The sequence below is a fragment of the Rhipicephalus sanguineus genome, chromosome 11 (assembly GCF_013339695.2).
Source record: "Rhipicephalus sanguineus isolate Rsan-2018 chromosome 11, BIME_Rsan_1.4, whole genome shotgun sequence".
In the NCBI taxonomy this organism is placed as follows: Eukaryota; Metazoa; Arthropoda; class Arachnida; order Ixodida; family Ixodidae; genus Rhipicephalus; species Rhipicephalus sanguineus.
Window position 1 is genome coordinate 141545818 of NC_051186.1, and position 19173 is coordinate 141564990.

At 48.4% G+C, this 19173-nt stretch overlaps 1 protein-coding gene across 1 annotated transcript in view; it reads left to right on the forward strand.

The window, feature by feature from the left end:
* Positions 1-19173, forward strand: part of LOC119375462 (muscle-specific protein 300 kDa) — a gene marked incomplete at its 3' end in the record, with an annotated part of 435357 nt that overhangs the window by 405504 nt on the left and 10680 nt on the right. The window contains 5 exon segments of the mRNA XM_049411276.1: positions 12636-12818; positions 13656-13805; positions 14243-14407; positions 15478-15705; positions 18705-18803. Of these exon segments, the coding sequence (XP_049267233.1) occupies positions 12648-12818; positions 13656-13805; positions 14243-14407; positions 15478-15705; positions 18705-18803 (813 nt within the window).

Here is a 19173-nt window from a genome sequence, read left to right on the forward strand (position 1 = left end):
AATGACCTGCGTGTCTTATGATTTTCCTGTGAACTCGTGTTATTTATGTTCGTCCACGCCGGTCACGGCACACAAGATTCCAATTTGGTGTATATCAAGCTAGCGAACGGCCGCCAGCGACCCAGTATGCGTGCATCGGAAAATCATTGCTGGAGATGACATTTCGTGTCATGATTTCATGTTATGACTTGTCATTTATGTTCGTCATATAGTCATGTTACGCCATACCAATTTTGGTGCACATTCGATAACCAGCGACAGGAGAGCACAAAGTCGTAGGCGGCTAGATAGATAGGATAGATAGATAGATAGATAGATAACGATAGATACGGTCAAAGTCGCAGAAGTTCGCTAAGAAATGCTTCGCATTAAAATGATGCCAGTCCTCACTTGAATACCTTCGGAACAATGGTGGTCTTGCCTTCGAGGTATTCCACAAGGCCCCTGAGCTCTGGGTCGGCTTGCTGTCGTTCAGCGAAGTCGTCGGCACTTATGGTTCCCTAGAAGCAGTCGTTGTCCTGGTCGTCCTGCGATGGCGGGTCGATGGGGGCGTGAGCAGTCAGCGTCAGAGTGCTTTCGTTTGGACTTGTAAACGACGGCAGTCTCGAATTCCTGAAGTCTCAAACCCCCCCTGCGCGAGGCGCCTGCAGGGTCGTTCAAGGTATCTAGCCAACACAAGGCGTGGTGGTCGCTCACAACTTTGAAGGGCTTGCCGTAGAAGTAGGGACGAAACTTTGACGTAGCCCAGATGGCGGCAAGACACTCCATTTCTCTTGTGGAATAGTAGGCTTCCGCATTTGGTAGCGACGGCTAGCTTAAGTGATAACCTTTTCTAGTCAGTCAGTTCTCTGCACAAGGATCCTACGCCAAGTCCTATGCTGATTGTGTAGGCGAGGATTTTCGTATCAGCGTATTCGTCGAAATGCGTATGTATCGGAGACTTCTGAAGGTGTTTCAATTCTTAAATTCGACTTGCGTCGTTTCTCCAAGTGAATTCCACGTCAGTCTTTCGCAGGTGCGTTAGTGGCTCGGCAATCTGTGAAAATTCCTTGATCAAGCATCTGTAATGGGCGCAACCTTTGAGATTAGGCTAGTTGTTAACCCTTTGGATCCGACAGCAATTAGTTTCCCAAGTAAATATTTTTTTGCATATGTGCAGTAACAATACGTACGAAAGTGAGAATACACCGAAAACCTGCAAAATTTAGCTTTAGTTCTAGAAGAAAAGAAGTGTTCACATAAGTGGACGCTGGAAACACCATTTACACTGGGTCCATCGTCGTTCTTCATCGGAGACGGGAACTTTGCTTGCCGACGGCTCCATTTCAACGCCTTAATCCTTATCACTACTAACCATAATCAACGCCTTCATCATCACTTCAACGCGTTCATTAATAATATCACCATCATAAACGTTCACGTGGCCGCTTGCTAACGGCTCTGATTCAACACTTTCATCTTCACCTTTCATTATCGCCATCATCAACACGTTAATCCTCATGTTCAACGCTTTCATCATGACCGTCCTTATCGCCATTCAAGGCCCATTTGCTTGTCCACAGCTCTACATCAACGTGTTCGTCATCATCTTTATCGGCATTTCCATGGAAAGCGTTATCGACTGGGATCTGAAGTCAAGGACTACACAGTGCTGATTTAGGAAATCCATGTCTAGAATGACATTCCTCGAACAATGCTGTAGGACCACAAAGCTCGCCGAATAAGTCTAGCCATCAGTCGTGATTCTCGTTGTGCGGACTCTAGTCAGCGTTACTAGGTGACCTACAGCTGTTCGAATTTCGGGGCCTTCCCAGGTGGTCTTTACTTTTTTTTCAACTACGTGGCGAAGTATCCACTGATGACAGAGTAATCTCCTCCGGTGTCGACCAGAGCAGTGACGTTGTGGCCATCGATAAGCACGTCGAGTTCGGTGGCTCGTCGTCTTACGTTAGGTGGTCGTGGCGTCGGATCACACCTCCATGGACTTGGTCCGATGCTGCACGTTGCGTCGTCTGGTCTTGTTTTGGCGAAGTCCCCTCATGAAGGCGCTGTTGGCTAGGCGGCAAACTGATATCTAATAGTTTTCCGCGTAAGGACTAGTAGATCGGTAAAGACTGGTAGATCGCTGCTTGGGCTGGTGCGCCGCCAGCGATGCAGTGAGATGTAGCGGCCAGGCGACGGTGAACAGGATGGTCGTAGTCGTTGCCACAGTGCTTTGCTAATGTAGCTGGCGATGTTGGGAGGTTGTTCAACTGGCTGCTGATGCGGCGCGTTCATGGCGAAACCATGCTGTCTCATCTCACGATACTGGCAGCAGAAAGTGCGTGTGGCCGGCTTCTCCGCAGTGGTAGCAGTGGTCAGGGGCACGCTAAACGTTAGTCTATTTTAGTGCGTAGCACTGCTCAACATGTCAGCGGGATGGCATCGGTGTCTCGCGATGGAACTTCAGCGGTGCGGTGCCTTGCAGGGAGGTGGGGGGACATGATGACAGACTGCAGCATCATAGCTGATAACTTGCGGCTGTGCTGGCTGGGGAGCATGAACTGACTACTTAATTTCCTCGCACACTACTTCAGCAATCGATGTCGCCTCAGGCCGTGGAAAAGAGCTTCCGCAGCTCCTTTTGCACCGTGGCTCGGAGCCTCGGATAGTTTCGCGCAAGTCGTCGGAGCCGAGGGCTTGAGCAGCTGCAATAATGGTACCTTCAAGCGATAAGTGTACTGTCGGGTGCGCCTTTCAAGCATCTTCTCGATCGCTGTTGCCTCCAAGAGGAATTCCTGGACGGTCTTCAGTGGGTTCCTCATCAGTCCTATAAAGAGCTCCTGCTTTACCCCTCGCAAGATGAAATGAACTTTCTTCTCCTAAGGCATGTCAGCGTCGGCGTGGCGGAAAAGTCAGGTCATTTCTTCCGTGAACATCATGACGTTTTCGTTTGGGAGCTGGAGCCACATTTCCAGCAGAGCAACAGCCCTTTTTTTACGCACTACGTTCGTAAAGGTCTCAAGAAATGCCGTTCAGAAGAAATCCCAGGTTCGAAATGTAGACTTCCGATTGTCTAACCAGGTCGTCGCGGGGCCTTCTAGGTAGAAGGAGACGTAACGCAGAGGCGTGACACGGTCTCAGTTGTTACAGGCTTGTCACAAACGAGCGCGTCAATAAAGCGCGCGCGTGGCCGCTCTTAAATGGCAGCGAGATAGCACGGCGCCAACCGCTCGCCAAAGAAGCGCGAACAACGAAAAAAAAAGTATTGCAAGACGCCGGGCCGGCACTCCCCCTCACCCACTCGAGCCAGACGCAGACAACCAGACCAAACGCCTGGTAAAGCCTGGAGTCATCTAGAGGGAAAGCATGAAGCAACGCCGAGCGACGCCGCCGCAAGTAGAACCTGCAAGAGAAATCTCGAACTTTCCCTAGCCTTGGCTGTACTGCACGCCGAAGAACCCTCCCGACACTTCTGGAACCCGGGGGAGAAGGGATAAAAGCGTGCTCCGACGACGGAGTGAGTCAGTCGGTCCGGAGATGGTGAAGTTACGTTGAGTGTGGCTCCGTCAAAGAAGACGTGTTTATGATGATGTGCGGTCAGTCGATCGTTGATCTGGAAGAATCGGATGATGACGCCGTGTGAGCAGTGACAAGTTACGACGACGGAAGGAGCAACGACAGACAGCGCTGAAGTTGGCGTGAGTGTTTCCTAGAAGAGAAGCATTCAAGTACCGTCCAAGAATTGTGGACTGGATACGCCGTTGAATATTCAGGACTTTGACTGTTCTTGAATAGTTGTAATGCATGAGATTGCATGTGTAGCTCGCGATCTGTTCGTTTAGTTCCCGTTGTGTTAACACCATCTGTGTTAGATTGTGAAGTTGTAACTGGTACCAGCCAAGTATGCATGTGTTTGTGATGTTTGTACTACCTTTACTGAGAATATATCTCGTTGTGTTATCGACTCTCGGCTCTGACTCGGTCTTTGGACCACAACTGTTGTTCGCTGGCGCACTTAAAGGACCAACTCTAAATTGTCCGCACTTTCGTGGTGCGTTTCGGGGGGCTGATACGTCCGCCCTTGAAATCCGCCCGGCGATTGCCATCCCCATTAGAGGATTTTAGTCTATCCGGTATTCCGGTGAAGCGAAGGCGTACCGCATTACCGGATAGCGCGTGCCGTAGCTGCCGCCACGTCAAGTTGCGCCAGCTATGGAGGATAAAAACAACAACAAACACATAATGTGTGACCTCCGAGATTCCGGGATTGTCACTCGCTAAGCCTACATCATTGATTATTTGAGTATGACTCTCGAAAACGGTGCCGGATCGACACGAATACCTTGCTGTCGAAAAGCTTAAGGACGTGAACCTAAAGCAAATAAAAGCAACAGTTCGGAGATAACGAGCGACAGAGCGCGCGAAGGCCACTTGATAGATTCGAGGTGGACGGCATTTGCTTTCGGCTACGCGGCCATATTTACCGGGCATGCGCATGCGCAGTTCACACCCGTTATTCCGGTACACGCAAAACGTTTCGCCTATAGCGGTGTGCCGGACAGACTAAAATCCTCTAATAACGGGATCAGTGACAATTATTCTGGCGTCCGCCACAGGACCTTTTTGGTGCAAAGTGTGTCCAAAGTAGGGAGAAAGAGCCTTGAGACGTTGATAGTGCTTGTGAACGATTTTTTAGTGTTGCACCGCGTTCTCGCTAACCTGTGTGCAAAGAGTGTTTTGGAATTCGAAGTTATAGGCGAGATTCTGTGCACGCGGCTAGGTTTTGGTTGATGGGCATCATGGATCTTGATAAATTAGTTGCCCTTGGTGAGAAGATGGGTCTGTCTGGGGCCGAACTACGAAAGTGGGTCAGCCAAAAGGAAAAAGAAGAAAGAGAGAAGGCTAAGGAAGAAAAAGCTGCAGAGCTTGAAAGAGAGAGGTTGGCGGCTGAAAGAGCGAAAGAAGAAAGAGGGAAACAGTTGAAACAAGAGCTGGAAAGAGAAAGGTTGGCACTTTAGAGGGCCAACAAAGAGAGAGAAGCAGAGCTGGAGAGAGAGAGGATAGCAGCTGAGAGGGAGAAAGAAGACCGAGAGGTGAAGGAGCGACAGTTGAAGGAAGAAAGAAAGGCGCAAGAGAGACAGATGCAAGCTGAGATAGCTGAAAGAGAAAGGCAACGGCAGCATGAGTTAGAACTCTAACAACTCCGTTTGCAGCAGCGCATAGAAACTCCCGTCCCAGGCTAGAGTCGAGAGCGGTGAAAGGGAACATCATAGCTTCTGTTGAACCCAAGTAAACTGCATGTGTCATTGATGAAAGGAAGGATGAACTTGATGCGTACTCGCACAGGTTTGAGACGATTGCTAGAAGCCAAAACTGGCCAGAGCAACAATGGTCTACCGCTTTGAGTACTTGTTTGAGTGGCGACGCGTTCAGTGTGTACGGTAGGCTGACGCCTACCGATGCAGCTAAATTACACGAAAGTGAAAGCTGCTTTGCTGAAGCGATTTAGACTCACCGTGGAAGGCTGCCGAGACTGGTTCCGTACTGGAAAGCCAGCTGATGGCGAGATGGCAGCGCAGTATGCCGCACAACTCGGCCATCTATTTTGGCAGGTGGATCGAACTTTCAGAGACGGCACAGGAGTACGGTGTGCTTAGAGGGCTTCTCACCAGAGCGCAATTTCTCACCAATTGCCACCCGAGCCTGTCGCTATATCTGAAAGAGAGGAGAGCCAAATCGCTGAGGACATGCTTGGACTGGCCGATCAATTCTTGGAAGCGCAAGGTGGCATGAATTTGGCCAAGTGTAAAAGGAGAGTCCCGATGATTCGAAGAAATCGGCACCTGAGAAAAGAAGCATGCATAGGAGAATGTTCTGCGATGCTTTTTGTGTAACCGAGTGGGTCGATGCTAACAGTTGTCGGACCAACTTTTCACGTCCCAGTGTAGACGCATGTCGAAACGATGCGAGTAAAGCCCACCAAGCGGCTTGTGTGCATGCCCGCCAAAAAGAGAGAGGAGAGAGAGAGATTTATTTACAGAAGGCAGAGAGGTCGCCTGAGCTATAGTTTGCTCTGGCCTGCTACTCTACACTGGGGAGGGGGGACAGGGGAGCCCGCCAAAAGAAGCGGATCAATGATGATTGATTGAGCTGAAGAGCGGGAAGAAGGTTCACACTTCGTGGTGTTGTGGATGCCAATACGGCCAATAGGCACAATGAAAGGAATGCCAACACTTAAGGGGTAAGTTGCTGGAAAGGAAGTCATGGTACTAAGAGATAGTGGATGCACCACTGTTATCGTAGGAAAGAATTGGTCCGAGACAGTGAGTTCACCGGCAATACCAACCTGGTTTGCCTGCTTGATAGTTCGATTCGAATGCTTCCTGAAGCCAAGATTGAGGTTGAGACCCCTTACTTCGACGGGAGAGTTACTGCCCTGTGCATGGATAACCCTCTGTTCGACCTAATCGTGGGAAACATCGACGGAGCTCGAGGGCCATACGATCCTGAACGTTTGGGAGAAGAAGCGAGATGGAGCCCTCGTCAGTTTCGGGAGCCGCGAAAAGAAGAACCAGAGGAAGATAAGCCTGTGAAAGATGTCGCCCGAGCTAAAGTTGAGGGCGAGGTGTCACAGAATGTCAGTAAGGGGGGCACCAACGGTCACTGTACCGTAGTGAAAACGCGCCGAGCCAGGTGATATTGCAACTGAGCGGCCACCATCATCTGTGACTGAAAGGATGACAAGGGTGGTCGTCCAGGCAAAACGCACGACGCGCAGAAGTTGACGAAGCAGCACCGAGAACGTTCGAACGAATGCGACGACGCCTTGCCAGTGTCGAATGTGTCGACGGCGGCAAGAGACGCATCCTCCGACACCGTCGCTTGAAACGACTCCCAAGAAGAGGAAGAGAAACAAAAGAGAGCGAGCGAGCACCAAAAGAAGGGGCGCAAGCGCAACACGATGATGACAGGATAGGGTGTTGTTTCAAGTGTTTTGAGTTTGAATGTGTTGTATTATTACACCCTGCGTCAAGTCTGTATGGCTAGCGAGCCAAGTGTCGTTAGCGTAACATTATGTGTACAATGCTATTAGTGTAATTGTATAAGCATTGTAAATGCAGAGCTTTGTGCATTTGCATTGTTTATACTGAAATGTATGTTGGTGTGTTGTATTTATGTACTTGTGTTTATCTTTCATATAACGTGACATCGAGATGCCCTGTGAATTGTATTGTTACTTCTATTATGATGTGACGCGCATTGTGTGATGGACTGAGTTATGGATCTGTATGTGGGACATTTTTGGTTGTGTATGTGCGCGCTCATTTGTGTTGTTTGAATATGTGATAATGTTCCTGAAGTGGGGGACAGTGTCATAAATGAGGCGCGTGAATAAAGCGCGTGCGCGCGGCTGCTCTCAAACTTCAGCAAGATAGCACGGCGCCGGCCGCTCGCCAAAGAAGCGCGAACAACGAAAAAAAAAACAAGTATTAAAAGACGCCGGCGCGGCACTCCCCCTCACCCACTCGAGCCAGACGCAGACAATCAGACCAAACGCCCGGTAAAGCCTGGAATCTTCTAGAGGGAAAGCATGAAGCAACGCCGCCGTGAGTAGAACCGGCGAGAGAAATCTCGAACTTTCCCTAGCCTTGTCTGTACTGCACGCCGAAGAATCCTCCCGACGCTTCTGGAACCCGGGGGAGAAGGGATAAAAGCGTGCTCCGACGACGGAGTGAGTCAGTCGTTCTGGAGATGGTGAAGTTAAGCTCAGTGTGGCTCCGTCAAAGAAGACGTGTTTATGATGTTGTGCGGTCAGTCGATCGTTGATCTGGAAGAATCGGATGATGACGCCGTGTGAGCTGTGACAAGTTACGACGACGAAAGGAGCAACGACGGACAGCTCTGGAGTGTGGCGTGAGTGTTTCCTAGAAGAGAAGCATTCAAGTACCGTCCAGAATTGTGGACTGGATACGCCGTTGAATATTCAGGACTTTAACTGTTCTTGAATAGTTGTAATGCATGAGATTGCACTTGTAGCGCGTGATCTGTTCGTCTAGTTCCCGTTGCGTTAACACCATCTGTGTTAGATTGTGAAGTTGTAACTGGTAGCAGCTGAGTGTGCATGTGTTTGTGATGTTTGTACTTCCTTAACTGACAATATATTTCGTTGTGTTATCGACTCTCGGCTCTGACTCGGTCTTTGGACCACAACCGGCGTTCGCTGGCGCACTAAAAGGACCATCTCTAAACTGTCCGCGCTTTCGTGGGTCGTTTTGATACGTCCGCCCTTGGAAACCGCCCGGCGATTGCCATCCCCATTAACGGGATTAGTGACATGGCTGCTATGTGGTCGTATGTTTCCAGCCAGCTTTCCGGGTCTTCAAAGGATGGTCCGCGGAAGGTAGGTTACTCCTGGGCATAGGTTGGAAAAATATGTGGAGCTCACTCAGACTCACACAAGAAATGTATTTTGCGCTTAGGGTTGACTCGTACTCAGACTTACCAAAAGTTTCCGCAACCAGACTCACTGGGACTCAGACTCGCTAAAATTTTCCTCAACCAGGACTCACTCGGACTTACTCACTGAAATATTACTCATCCGGACGCACTCAGACTCACGGCTCGATCTGAGTGAGTCGACTGATGAGTGAGTTTACCAGCCTATGCTGCTGCATCATGACTGTAGCCGGAGACACCACGGTCGTCATTGTGGTAGTTGTCTTCATTGCCGTTGCTGTCTTATTGGGTTGGGGTCCTTACTCCGCTTGCAAATCTTGCAGCCCGCGGCTAGCTCATTGCTGCAGGAAGGCTTCGATGTCTTCTTATTCATGGTGTGGGCTTGCTTTCCTGGTTTTCGTGGCCGTCTGGAACATGAATGAACAGCACCTCCACTAGATGTCACGTGGTTGTGACGTTGAAGAAGGCAGCAGTCGGCATGTTCAAGGCGAAACTTTATGTTAGTGTGAACTTGTGCCAGGAAATGAAAAGTTAGAGTGCAACCGATACACGGTTTACACTGATAGCGGCAAGCACGGTCTTCCGTCGTCAGTAAATCTGCTAAGCGGTGCAGTGCGTCGGCATTTATACATTTGGCATCGAAGATTCCAATGTTATCGCTGGTGGCCATGTTAGTTTCAGATAAAACTCTAATGTTGACATTCTGCGCATAATTTTATCAGAAGCTTCTGCAATAATCGGGAAGGTACGTTACCAGAGCACACAGAAACAGACTACATACGAATGCACGTCAGACCTTACATACCCAATCCCCGCCGCTGCTTTAAGTGACAGAGGTATGGCCACGGATCTCGAAGGTGCCGTGGGCGGCTTACGTGTGCTAAATGCAGCTCTCATGATCACACCGCAGATGAATGTAGCAACTCACGCCACTATCAACTGTGATGAAGGGCACCCTTCCTACTCCCGGGCCTGCCCTTCATGGAAACGCGAGAAAAGACATCATATCACTCAAAGTCAGGGAAAACATTTCTTTCAAAGAAGCACGGATACGTTTTTCAATCAGTAAGTCACAGGAATTACGTTGATGCTGCACTTAAGGGGTCAGTGTGGCAGCAGCTTCCGGTGGCCGTCCGGTCTGTTGAAAATAAAGAAGTGGTTCAGAGCACGGTGTGGGGCAGGGGCTCGGGCAAAGGCGAGAGACAAAAGGAGGGAAGAAAACGAAGGGGATTCGGAGCTAGCCCTTGCACAGTAAAGACGTCTATGACCACGGGTCCTCGTTATTTACATTTGGTGCCGTGAAACCCAGGAGTGGTCATTCCTGTGCGACGATGACTTCGACCGAGAGTCTTCGGAAAGTGCGTGGAACTCTCAGGGTCAGCGTCTCTCGGATTATTACGCTCCTGACAGAACTGCTGCAGAATCCTGATGCCGAAGCGCGCCGTGTCATGAAGCACGTCAAGTTTTTGAAGAGCAAAGAAGCTGAGCTCCGCCAGTTGGACAGGAAGATCCTCGACGTTATTGAAGATGAGGCAACTTGACAAGGAACTCGAGGATTCTGCAGAATACCATGAGGTCCTGTATGCAATCGCTGATGGGCAGTATTTCCTGTCCGAACGCGAACAGTCCTGTTCTCCTGCGTGACACGTGCTATCCCCCTTTTGCTTACGCCAGACGTGACAGCGGAAACTACCAACCGAGCTGGGTTTGTTTAATATCGCCGACGACTGTGGCAGCATCTCCGAAGGCATGACAAGTTTCGATTACTCAGATTCCAACCACGAAAGCGGATTGGCTGCGAGTCCAGAAACAGGTCAGAGCATTTCGATCAAAGTGGAAGCGAATAACACCGAATCGGTGGTGATGCCGTGCAGAAACATTGAGCAATCGAACCAGGATCCAATAATCGAGGTCTCTTTTGGCGGTGGTGAAGCGGCGACGACGTGCGTGAAAGATGAAGTTCTTGAACAATCACTTGACTCTGTTGATCCAGCACAGCTATTAGACTACTGGACAGACGTGTCCGAAGAAGTTGAACATTTTGGCAGCATTTTGAAGTGCATTGTAGAACAACGAGAAGATCACCGATGACTAATGTCGAGGCAGCCTAGTGGTAAATCAACCAAATAGTGGAAGCAGTGCCGTGAAGGTCAAGGCCGAAGGTGAACAGGATTCTGTCAGCGACCAACTCGGGAAGCATGCAAATGAAGAACCTTCCAACCGCCTTCCCACCAGCAACGATGGCTCCTTCGATCTCCTTGCGGGGAAGCTAGCAGTCCTACTGCGTTCCTGTGGCGTCTTCGTCGTTGGATGCACAGCCTGGACGTCAGGAATGTGTTCCACTCATCTTCGAGGAACTGAATTAGGTTCTGACCAAACAAGGGGATGTTCGTCTAGAAAAGGAAGTGAAAGCGCTGCGTCTGCCCCCGGAAGTGAAGTGCAGTGCCCTGCGGACGTTGCCGAAGCGAACTCGTCATCGCGCGAGCCGAGTGCGCAAGCACATCAACCGGCTTGTTCCCAGGCAGCAGAAGGAGAGCCAGGCGCAGAAACTCGCCACTGATGTGATGAGCCTATCGGAAGGAAATGCGTTCATGCCGGCATCCGTCTCCGAATTCGGGATGTCGCACAGTTCGTGCCGCAGAAACAAAGATCGCCGCAGGTGTCCAGGCTCTTCGTGGAGGACGCAACGCCATTACGCTGCCGTAAAACGTGGGCAGGAGAACCTGAATGTGGACACCACCAGTGCCGTGCCGGGATGGAAACGGCGGAGATGGAAACGCGCACATCGTTTCCATGCCACATCAGCGCGCTATCGCCCGGACCAGGCTTCAGCGTAGATTCATGTTGGAGACGCGGGAATGGTGGAAGAAGAGGACATTCCTTCGAGTGAGAGCACTGTATTCCGGGCGAGATGCAATGGACAGAGCTCGCTCGTTTCGTTCGTCTTGAACCGGACCACGTTGTGCATGCTGTCAGAAACGAAACGACCTATGTCACTTTCGTCCCGTCCCCCTCGGAGGATGTTGAAAATAAAGTGGGGCAGGGCACGGTGTGGGGCAGGGGCTCGGGCAACTGAACGTTATTATCCTCAATGCTTGGTTTTGAAGATGTTGGATGGCTGATAAATGAGTGGCATACGTGTTTCCCCATGATGAAATGCAATAGATTATGTTGCTGTGAAAGAAAGCATAGTAAAGTGACAACAATATTTCAAAACGAAAGAAAGGGCGAACTTTTAGCAAGATTCGAATGGCATATGCGGCTTTCCGCGTAAGCTGTAATACATGTGAATTAAATTTTAAATGTTCATCAAGTTCAACCCCGAGAAACATTGTACTAGAGGTAGAGTGAATTTGAGTATCGCTTACGTAGACAGAGAGGTTCCTAGGTATAATTCGATTAGGTGACGAAAATACAACAAAGTTTGACTTTTTAGCGTTTATATTTAATTTATTCTTATTGAACCATTTAACGATATTTTTCAGGTCGGTGTTTAGTTTAAACAACATCGAGTCAACCTCTTTATCTGCAGTTATTATAGTGGTATCGTCCGCATAGAGTATGCAGGACGAATGTGCTAGACAATGAGGAAGATCGTTGATGTAGATTAAAAATAAAAGCGGGCCCAAAATTGAACCCTGCGGAACACCGATGTTGATGAATTTAGGGTTGGAAAAGGTACCGGACACATATACCAACTGTTCTCGATCACACAGATAGCTACGAATTAGTTCTAGTGGGACGCCAGATACACCAATTGACTCTAGTTTCTGAAATAAAATGACGTGTGAAATAGAATCAAATGCTTTTGAAAGGTCAAGAAAAACACCTCCAACAACACAACCGCTGTCAATAGCAGATTTAATTTCGTCAGTTAGGGATATCATGGCAAGTTCAGTTGAGTAACCGGGCCTGAAACCAAACTGCTTATTAGAAAGCAGTTTCTTCTCTTTAGAAAGTATTATTCTTCTCTTTCATTCTTTTGCACCCCCTTTTTCCTTCCCAAGTATGGGTTAGCAAACTGGAGACTTTCTCTGGTTAACCTCCATTCTTATGGAAATAAATTGAAATTGAAATTGAACCTGCCTCTCTTTCCTTTATCTTTCTCTCTCTCTCCCATACATTATTAACAGCTTTTGCTTTTCTTATGTGTTAAACGTTTGTGCTAGAAATGACTCGGTTCATCTCTGATGCAGGTGGTGGGTGACATGGTGACTCGGGCACGCGAGTCCCTGGAACAACTGCTGAGTCGTTGGGAAGAACACCACGTCCAGGTGGAGAAGTTGCAGCAGTGGATGTCGGAGAAGGATGCTGAGCTGCAGGGATTGCTGCTCTGCGACACGCTTGAGGCCAAGAGAAGCCGCCTGGAAAAGCTGCAGGTATGCCTTGGCAGAAAGTTGGAAGCACGGCACTAGAAATACAGTATGAGTTGATGTGGGACACTGTGAGGTATGTTGTTTATTATTTACACAAATTATTATTTACTCAAATTATTTGAGCAGAAAGGAAGGCAGTTATCAACCAGACCACATCTCCCCTGAAAAATTTACAAAAAGAGCTAAAAAAGCTTATGTGGAATGCTACCCTACAATAATTAATGGTCCAAGAATGCTGCTTGAGTCTCCAGGAGTTGTACTGCTCAGATGATACACCTCAATCCCTAACATTGTATCGACCCATGAATCGGTATTTTGGTACTGACTCTGCACTGGGTACCAAGCATTCACTTCAGAATGGGTACTCGGTACCAGCTTTTTACCAGGTGTCCTAGTAATGATTGGGGACTTGGTTGCTTGGTATCAATTCTTGACTGGAAAACTTACAGGGTTGAAAATCTTGCGGGGTTGAAATTTGGTCACTTGAAACCTAGACGACTTACATCTTTCGTTTGGTGTACCACCTCGCTTGCCCATTGATGATACTGAGTAATCGGGCTCATGTCTTGTGAGAGGCAGTAACGATTCTAAACAGTCTATGTAACCGGTGGAACTGGTGGTTAACACCGATGCATTTACATGTTACATTGCCTTGGCGCTCTATGGCCATTGTAGCCTTTGCGCCATTAAACCATAATAACAATAACCAATGTATACTGCGCGGTAGTAAACACGGACGACAAGAAGATACAAGGACAAGCGCAGTCACCAGTTCGCCCAATCGTCCACCTTGATTGGTGGTTTAAGGTAGTGCGTGACCTCGAGAACGATGTTTTGCAGGAGACGTTGCGGGAGTTGCGAGCGAAGGAACTTGAAGTGGATTCCCTGACTGAGAGAGCACAGCAGCTTCACGGAGGCCACAGCACGCGTCGAAGCAGCCGTCTGGCCGACCTGGCTCTCCGTTACCAGCAGCTTCTAGTTGCCCTGACGGTGAGATTTCTTTCATCCTCTTGTGACTTTCTTCATTGTGGTCCTTCTCTGCTGTTTTTTGACTGACAGCAAGAAACGAGCTTTGTTGGAACCAGTGAAAAGTGTTTATGTAAGGAACTGATGTTTTGCGAGTGCCGTACCAATTTTCTCATCCTTGGAGCTGAAAAAAAAAAATTTGTTTTCACGCTCCATCGGGCAGTTATGTGCAAACTTCCCAAACTGTCGCAGCAATTACAACGAGATCAAAAATTTAAGTCATAGTTCACAAGAGGGGGGAATAGGGGTGGGGCAGGAAAGAGCTTAGTTGGAAAAGCCGGTGTGCTGGTTCATCAAATTAGTTCAGAGCCTCAGCAGTACGGAAGTCAGGCAGATTTTTCCTTTTTCATTGTGCCCTTCTCATTGTGTTATTATGTCCTTTCCTTTTTCTTGCTGTACAGGAGGCAGTCACAAAGTGGACTCAGTACGTCAGCAACCACCAGACCCTGGACAAGCAGGTGGCCGATGCCCAGCAGCAGATCAAGCAGGCCAATGAGAAGCTTGACCAGTGTGAACTGGCCGATGGCTCGCTGAGTCAGCTAGAAAGCAAGTTGGCCATCATCCAGGTGCGTCGGCTATGCCACTGTTCATTGACTTCGATGTGTTGAGTATATGTGAAATGACATCACACAGCAACGATGCAGCCTTAAACAGATTAAATGTATGGCTGCCATGAATCTTTGTCTACAGTACTCTAAGTAGCTGTACCACTAGTGTGAAATGACCTACTCAATCAAAAATTCTTTTCGGACATGGCTTTTCATCCTACTGTGATGCAAGAAAGAGATTCCAGACCCTGAGACATTATAAAGAATTGGCCGAAATGACTTATGTTCGTAACATTAAATGTAGACAAGTGTTGATGCAGAGAAATAACAAAGCACCGATTTTAGTTGCAAGTTTAGAGCTTTGTGGCATCATTTCGTCCTTGTTTCTTTGAAATGATGCCTTCTTAGTGGATCCAAATTGACTGTGAAGCTTCGATGCTCAGGGCACTTGGGCGATCATTCCATCTTCTCGAGTGACTTCTGGCATGCATTTTTTTTCACGTGTTCACCGAGTTTGCACCACCATTCTTGCGCACAATCACAGGAAAGTGTTAGTCATGCAGATGCACTGTTTGAGGCAGGGCACGAGAAAAGACTGCTTGAGACCTTCTATCATCTTGCGTACTTCTCAGAAAGTTTGTTTTGTTGCCCTCTCCTTACTCCTTGTGTTTTTAATTCACTCTGATTGCACAACGTGAAGTGCTGTACATTTGATGCCTCTTTGTTGGAAAAAGACAGCAAAACAAAGAAATGCACAGTGCTCATTAGCATTGTGCGCATCTGTCCTCTGTCGTTCTTGTCCTATGCACTGAGAAACGTACTTTTTTTACTATTTCAGCGCACTGCTAAACAAGACAGAGGACAGAAGAACAACACGGACACGGTCCTCTGTCTTGTTTAACAGTGCGCTGAAATAGTAAAATGGATTACCAACATGCCCAAGCCTACGCTCTGTCGAGAAACATTGGATATGCAGCGCCAACTAGCCTAACGCTCAAGCTTGGTGAACCACAAAACGCTGCTGTCGTGGCATATCACTGTGATTCGTCCAGACCTACAAGGTTTCTTTCTCTCTGCTCTCCTTGTAGGAGGTGTCCCATAACAAGGACTCGCTGGTGTCTCTGGTGCAATCCGCCACCGAGCAGTGCCAGACGGTGCTGGGCGAGACGGCACCCGTGGGTCACGGACCCCTGAGCCGAACCCTGCAGAGCCTCACCGAGGCCAAGCTGGCCCTGCTGCAGCGACTGTCCGCTCTGAGGGCCACCCTGGACCATGCCCGACAGCTCTGGGGAGGCCTGAGCACGCTCACCAAGCAGGTGAGTGTGCTTTGTAGAGACTTGTAGTCATCAGAGTCAGAGACTGGAAGAATCAGAATCACAAACTTGGGTTCATCAGAATCGGAAACTTGCAGTGTCAGAATCAGAGGCTTAATTGCAGTCATTAGAATCGGAAACTTGCAGAGTCAGAACCAGAAATTTTGGTCAGAACCATTGCTTAAATTAAAATGACGGAAGAATGCGAGAACATTGTACATTGACTTGTGCATTTAAAAAAACCCTAGGTAGTCAGGGCTAATTTAAAGTACGTCTAATGCCGCTTCTCGTGCAGTCAGTTAATTAAACTTAGTTCCTTCTTGTTAAAGTATGTGTAGGAATCAGTTAATCAGTAAAAAGTAATTTCAATGACAATTACTAGGCTTGTGCGAATAGTAAATTTTAGGTCCGAAGTGAATTCGAAGCGAATAGTGATTTGGTCAAAGCGAATTCGAATAGTTTATATCACATATTATAAAGAAAAATGAGCACAATTGTCATGACCCAACTAACCAGCGCAATATTTTAAAAGTTGAAACAAGGCATATGCATATGTCATTCTTTTTGGTTCAAAGGGAAGTGGAAGCAACTTTGAATAGTAGCAGGATTTGACTTTCGGTAGAATGCAAGTGATAACCTGTAATATATGTTACGTTTTAAAATTTACTATGCTTAGAGCATATAAGCCGGTATAACAAGCTTTTAAACTTAAAAAATGATGAATCGATGTGAGGGTAATACAGTAAAACCTCATTAAATCGAACTATGTTATTTCGAAATCCCGCATAATTAGAAGGATTTCTTTGGCCCCGTATTTTGCAATGTAAATTTGAGTGGATAATTTGAAGTGGCGGTCAGTACCAGCCCGGTTAATGATAACTTTGGGTGCCATGTGCCAATTCCTCGATCCCGATTTAGCCGCAAATCCGCAGAAACAATGGCCCTTAGAAGCCATAAGGCAATGCAGTGTGGCGATACTAATGAGTGACAAGTGAAGCATCCCAGCCTCGCTGCTGCCAGTGCAAGAAAAAAAACTAAACAAAAGGCGGTCTCGTGGTCAGCTGAAATGTGCGCCTGCAGAAAAGACGTGCTTCACTGCAAGACAGCGGTGACACGCGGGCAGCATGACGCATGCTTCTCTCAACGTCAGCACGTCATGATTTACCCATTCTTTCTGGGAAGCTAGAGAAATTAATAAAGGGCGGTCTGACGGAATTCGCGATGTATGCGAACCTCCGGATGGCGGTTGTTCCGGCAATTTGCGCACTTGCACTGCTGGCGGAGTACTTGCCTGCAACTACTTCGTAAACTCAGTTCGAAAGCGTCAATGATCATCTTTTCCACCCAGAACACATCGCGAATTCCGTCAAACTGGTCATTATTAAATTCTTAATTTTACCAGAAAGAATGGGCGGATGGTCGCATCATGACGCGCTGACGCTGCGAGGAGCAGGTGACGTGCTGCCCGCGTGTCACCACTGTGTTGCAGCGAAGCACGTCTTTTCCGCAGGCGCGCATTTCAGTTGACCACGAGACCGTTTTAAATGCGAAGCATCTTATAGCGGAGTTCATACCGGTGGTGGTGCTATGTGCGGCGTGACCACCCTTACTGCGCATGCGCAAACCCTACCCACACACCTCCTCTCCCCTACCCCTCTCCATTCTTCTGAAACGCGGGCTCGACATACCGAAATTCTCTCCTGCGCAACGCCGCGATGAGCGCCAGCGCATGCGCATCCCCCTCTGTCTCCGCTCCTACGCTGCCCCCCTCTCGCGCGCCTGTCGACCGCGTTCCCCGCTCGCCCTGTGAGAATTAACGGCCAGGTTAGAGGGAAGACACGACGCGCGTAGCGTTCCTTTTCGCGTTCCACCACGCGAGGTCGGTAGCATGCCCGAGGTCGGTAGCACGCCCAACGAACGCCAAAGGAACGCGATGGTGCAAGTGCTCCGGCTTCGCATCGCCTCATGGTCCCCTTTAGCGGGAGATGGTGTAATTTTTTTAGATGCGAAGCAGCTCTTTGACTAGCCTGTGTAACGCTGTCCCTCCGTCCGCACAAACGCGAGGCAACGCGCTTCCCTCGGCGCAGGTGTTGGAGCGGTGCCAAGTAGGTCACGCCGCAGCTGGGCGTTGACATCACGCTCCCCTCGCACGCTTCCCTCGCAGGTGCGCGCGTACGTCACTCTCTCCCTCACCCGCCGGAGCGCCCGCAGCTGCCGGCTCCAACGCCCGCTCGCCTCCCGTGTCTGCGTTTCAAACAAACGTTTACACCAGTAAACGCTACACCGAGTTTTCGCTTCAAACGAATCTTCCAGCGCTCACCGCAGCACCTGCGTTAGCGCCGTTCAACCCGTGACGCCACCCGTGCGCAACGCTGCTGCTTCGCATCCCATCAGGGTTCCCTTCGGGGAGATGGTCCAAATTTTTCCTCTTCCTTTTTTTTTTCTTGGGCTGGCAGCAGCGAAGCCCGCCGTTTCCCCGGTTTAGCGGCAAAATTGGGACCAGGTATTGCTGGAAGACATAACCCTTGTAGCTGCAAACTAGCAGGAACTGCAAACGACCACCTCTGATTACTTCAAGTAATTCAAAGTTCCTTGCATCCCGCTTTTTGTATGTTCGGTTAATTCGAAAATCCGCTTAATTAGATTTTTCACAGTCCCAGTGACCTTGAATTAACGAGGTTTTACTGTAAGTTCATTTAAACTTGAAGTGGGGCTTCGCGACAGTGCGGATTTTTTCTGGAAAGGTGTATTCACGGTATAGCACACCTACGCCGCAGTGAAACCACCTTTACAGGTGGTTACATGCGGTTTATATATGTCTATTCGTTCATTTCGAATATTTCGAAATTTCCTAGAATTTAAATTCGTTTCGAAGCGAATTCGAATGCTGTCTTATTCGTTCGAATATTCGAAGTGCTCGAATATTCGCACAAGCCTAACAATTATATATGGTAAATGAGATGTACTTGAACACTTGGTATCTTTCTGTTTTGCTCTCACAGGTGCTGTCTGCCGTTGAGGGCATAGAAGCCTCCTTGGAAGATGCGGGCAAGCTTCAGGAGACCCTGGCCGAAAAGAAGGCACACGCTGAGCGATCAAAGGTTCGTAAATGCTACCAGCGGTTCACGGTAATCACGGTAATCAGTGTTAATTTTAGTGGAGCTTGTGTTTTTTTCTCAGAAAGAAGAATAAGATGAGACAGGGCGATAAGCTTTTGGTTATAAATTATAATACTGCCCAAAAGAAACCGAACAAACAATGAATTGCAGAAAGGCATAGGAGGCATTTTTAGAAATTTGAAATTCGTGTACAAGTGAATTCAAATAACGTGATATTCGTTCAAATATTCAAACCGCTCGAACATTTGCACAGGTTTACTTAATTACATCAATCTTTTTTTTTCTTTGCTTTGTTTCAAACTGTTTCAATTGCTCAATCTCTTGATATGAGTTCTTCAATCACCGTTTTTGT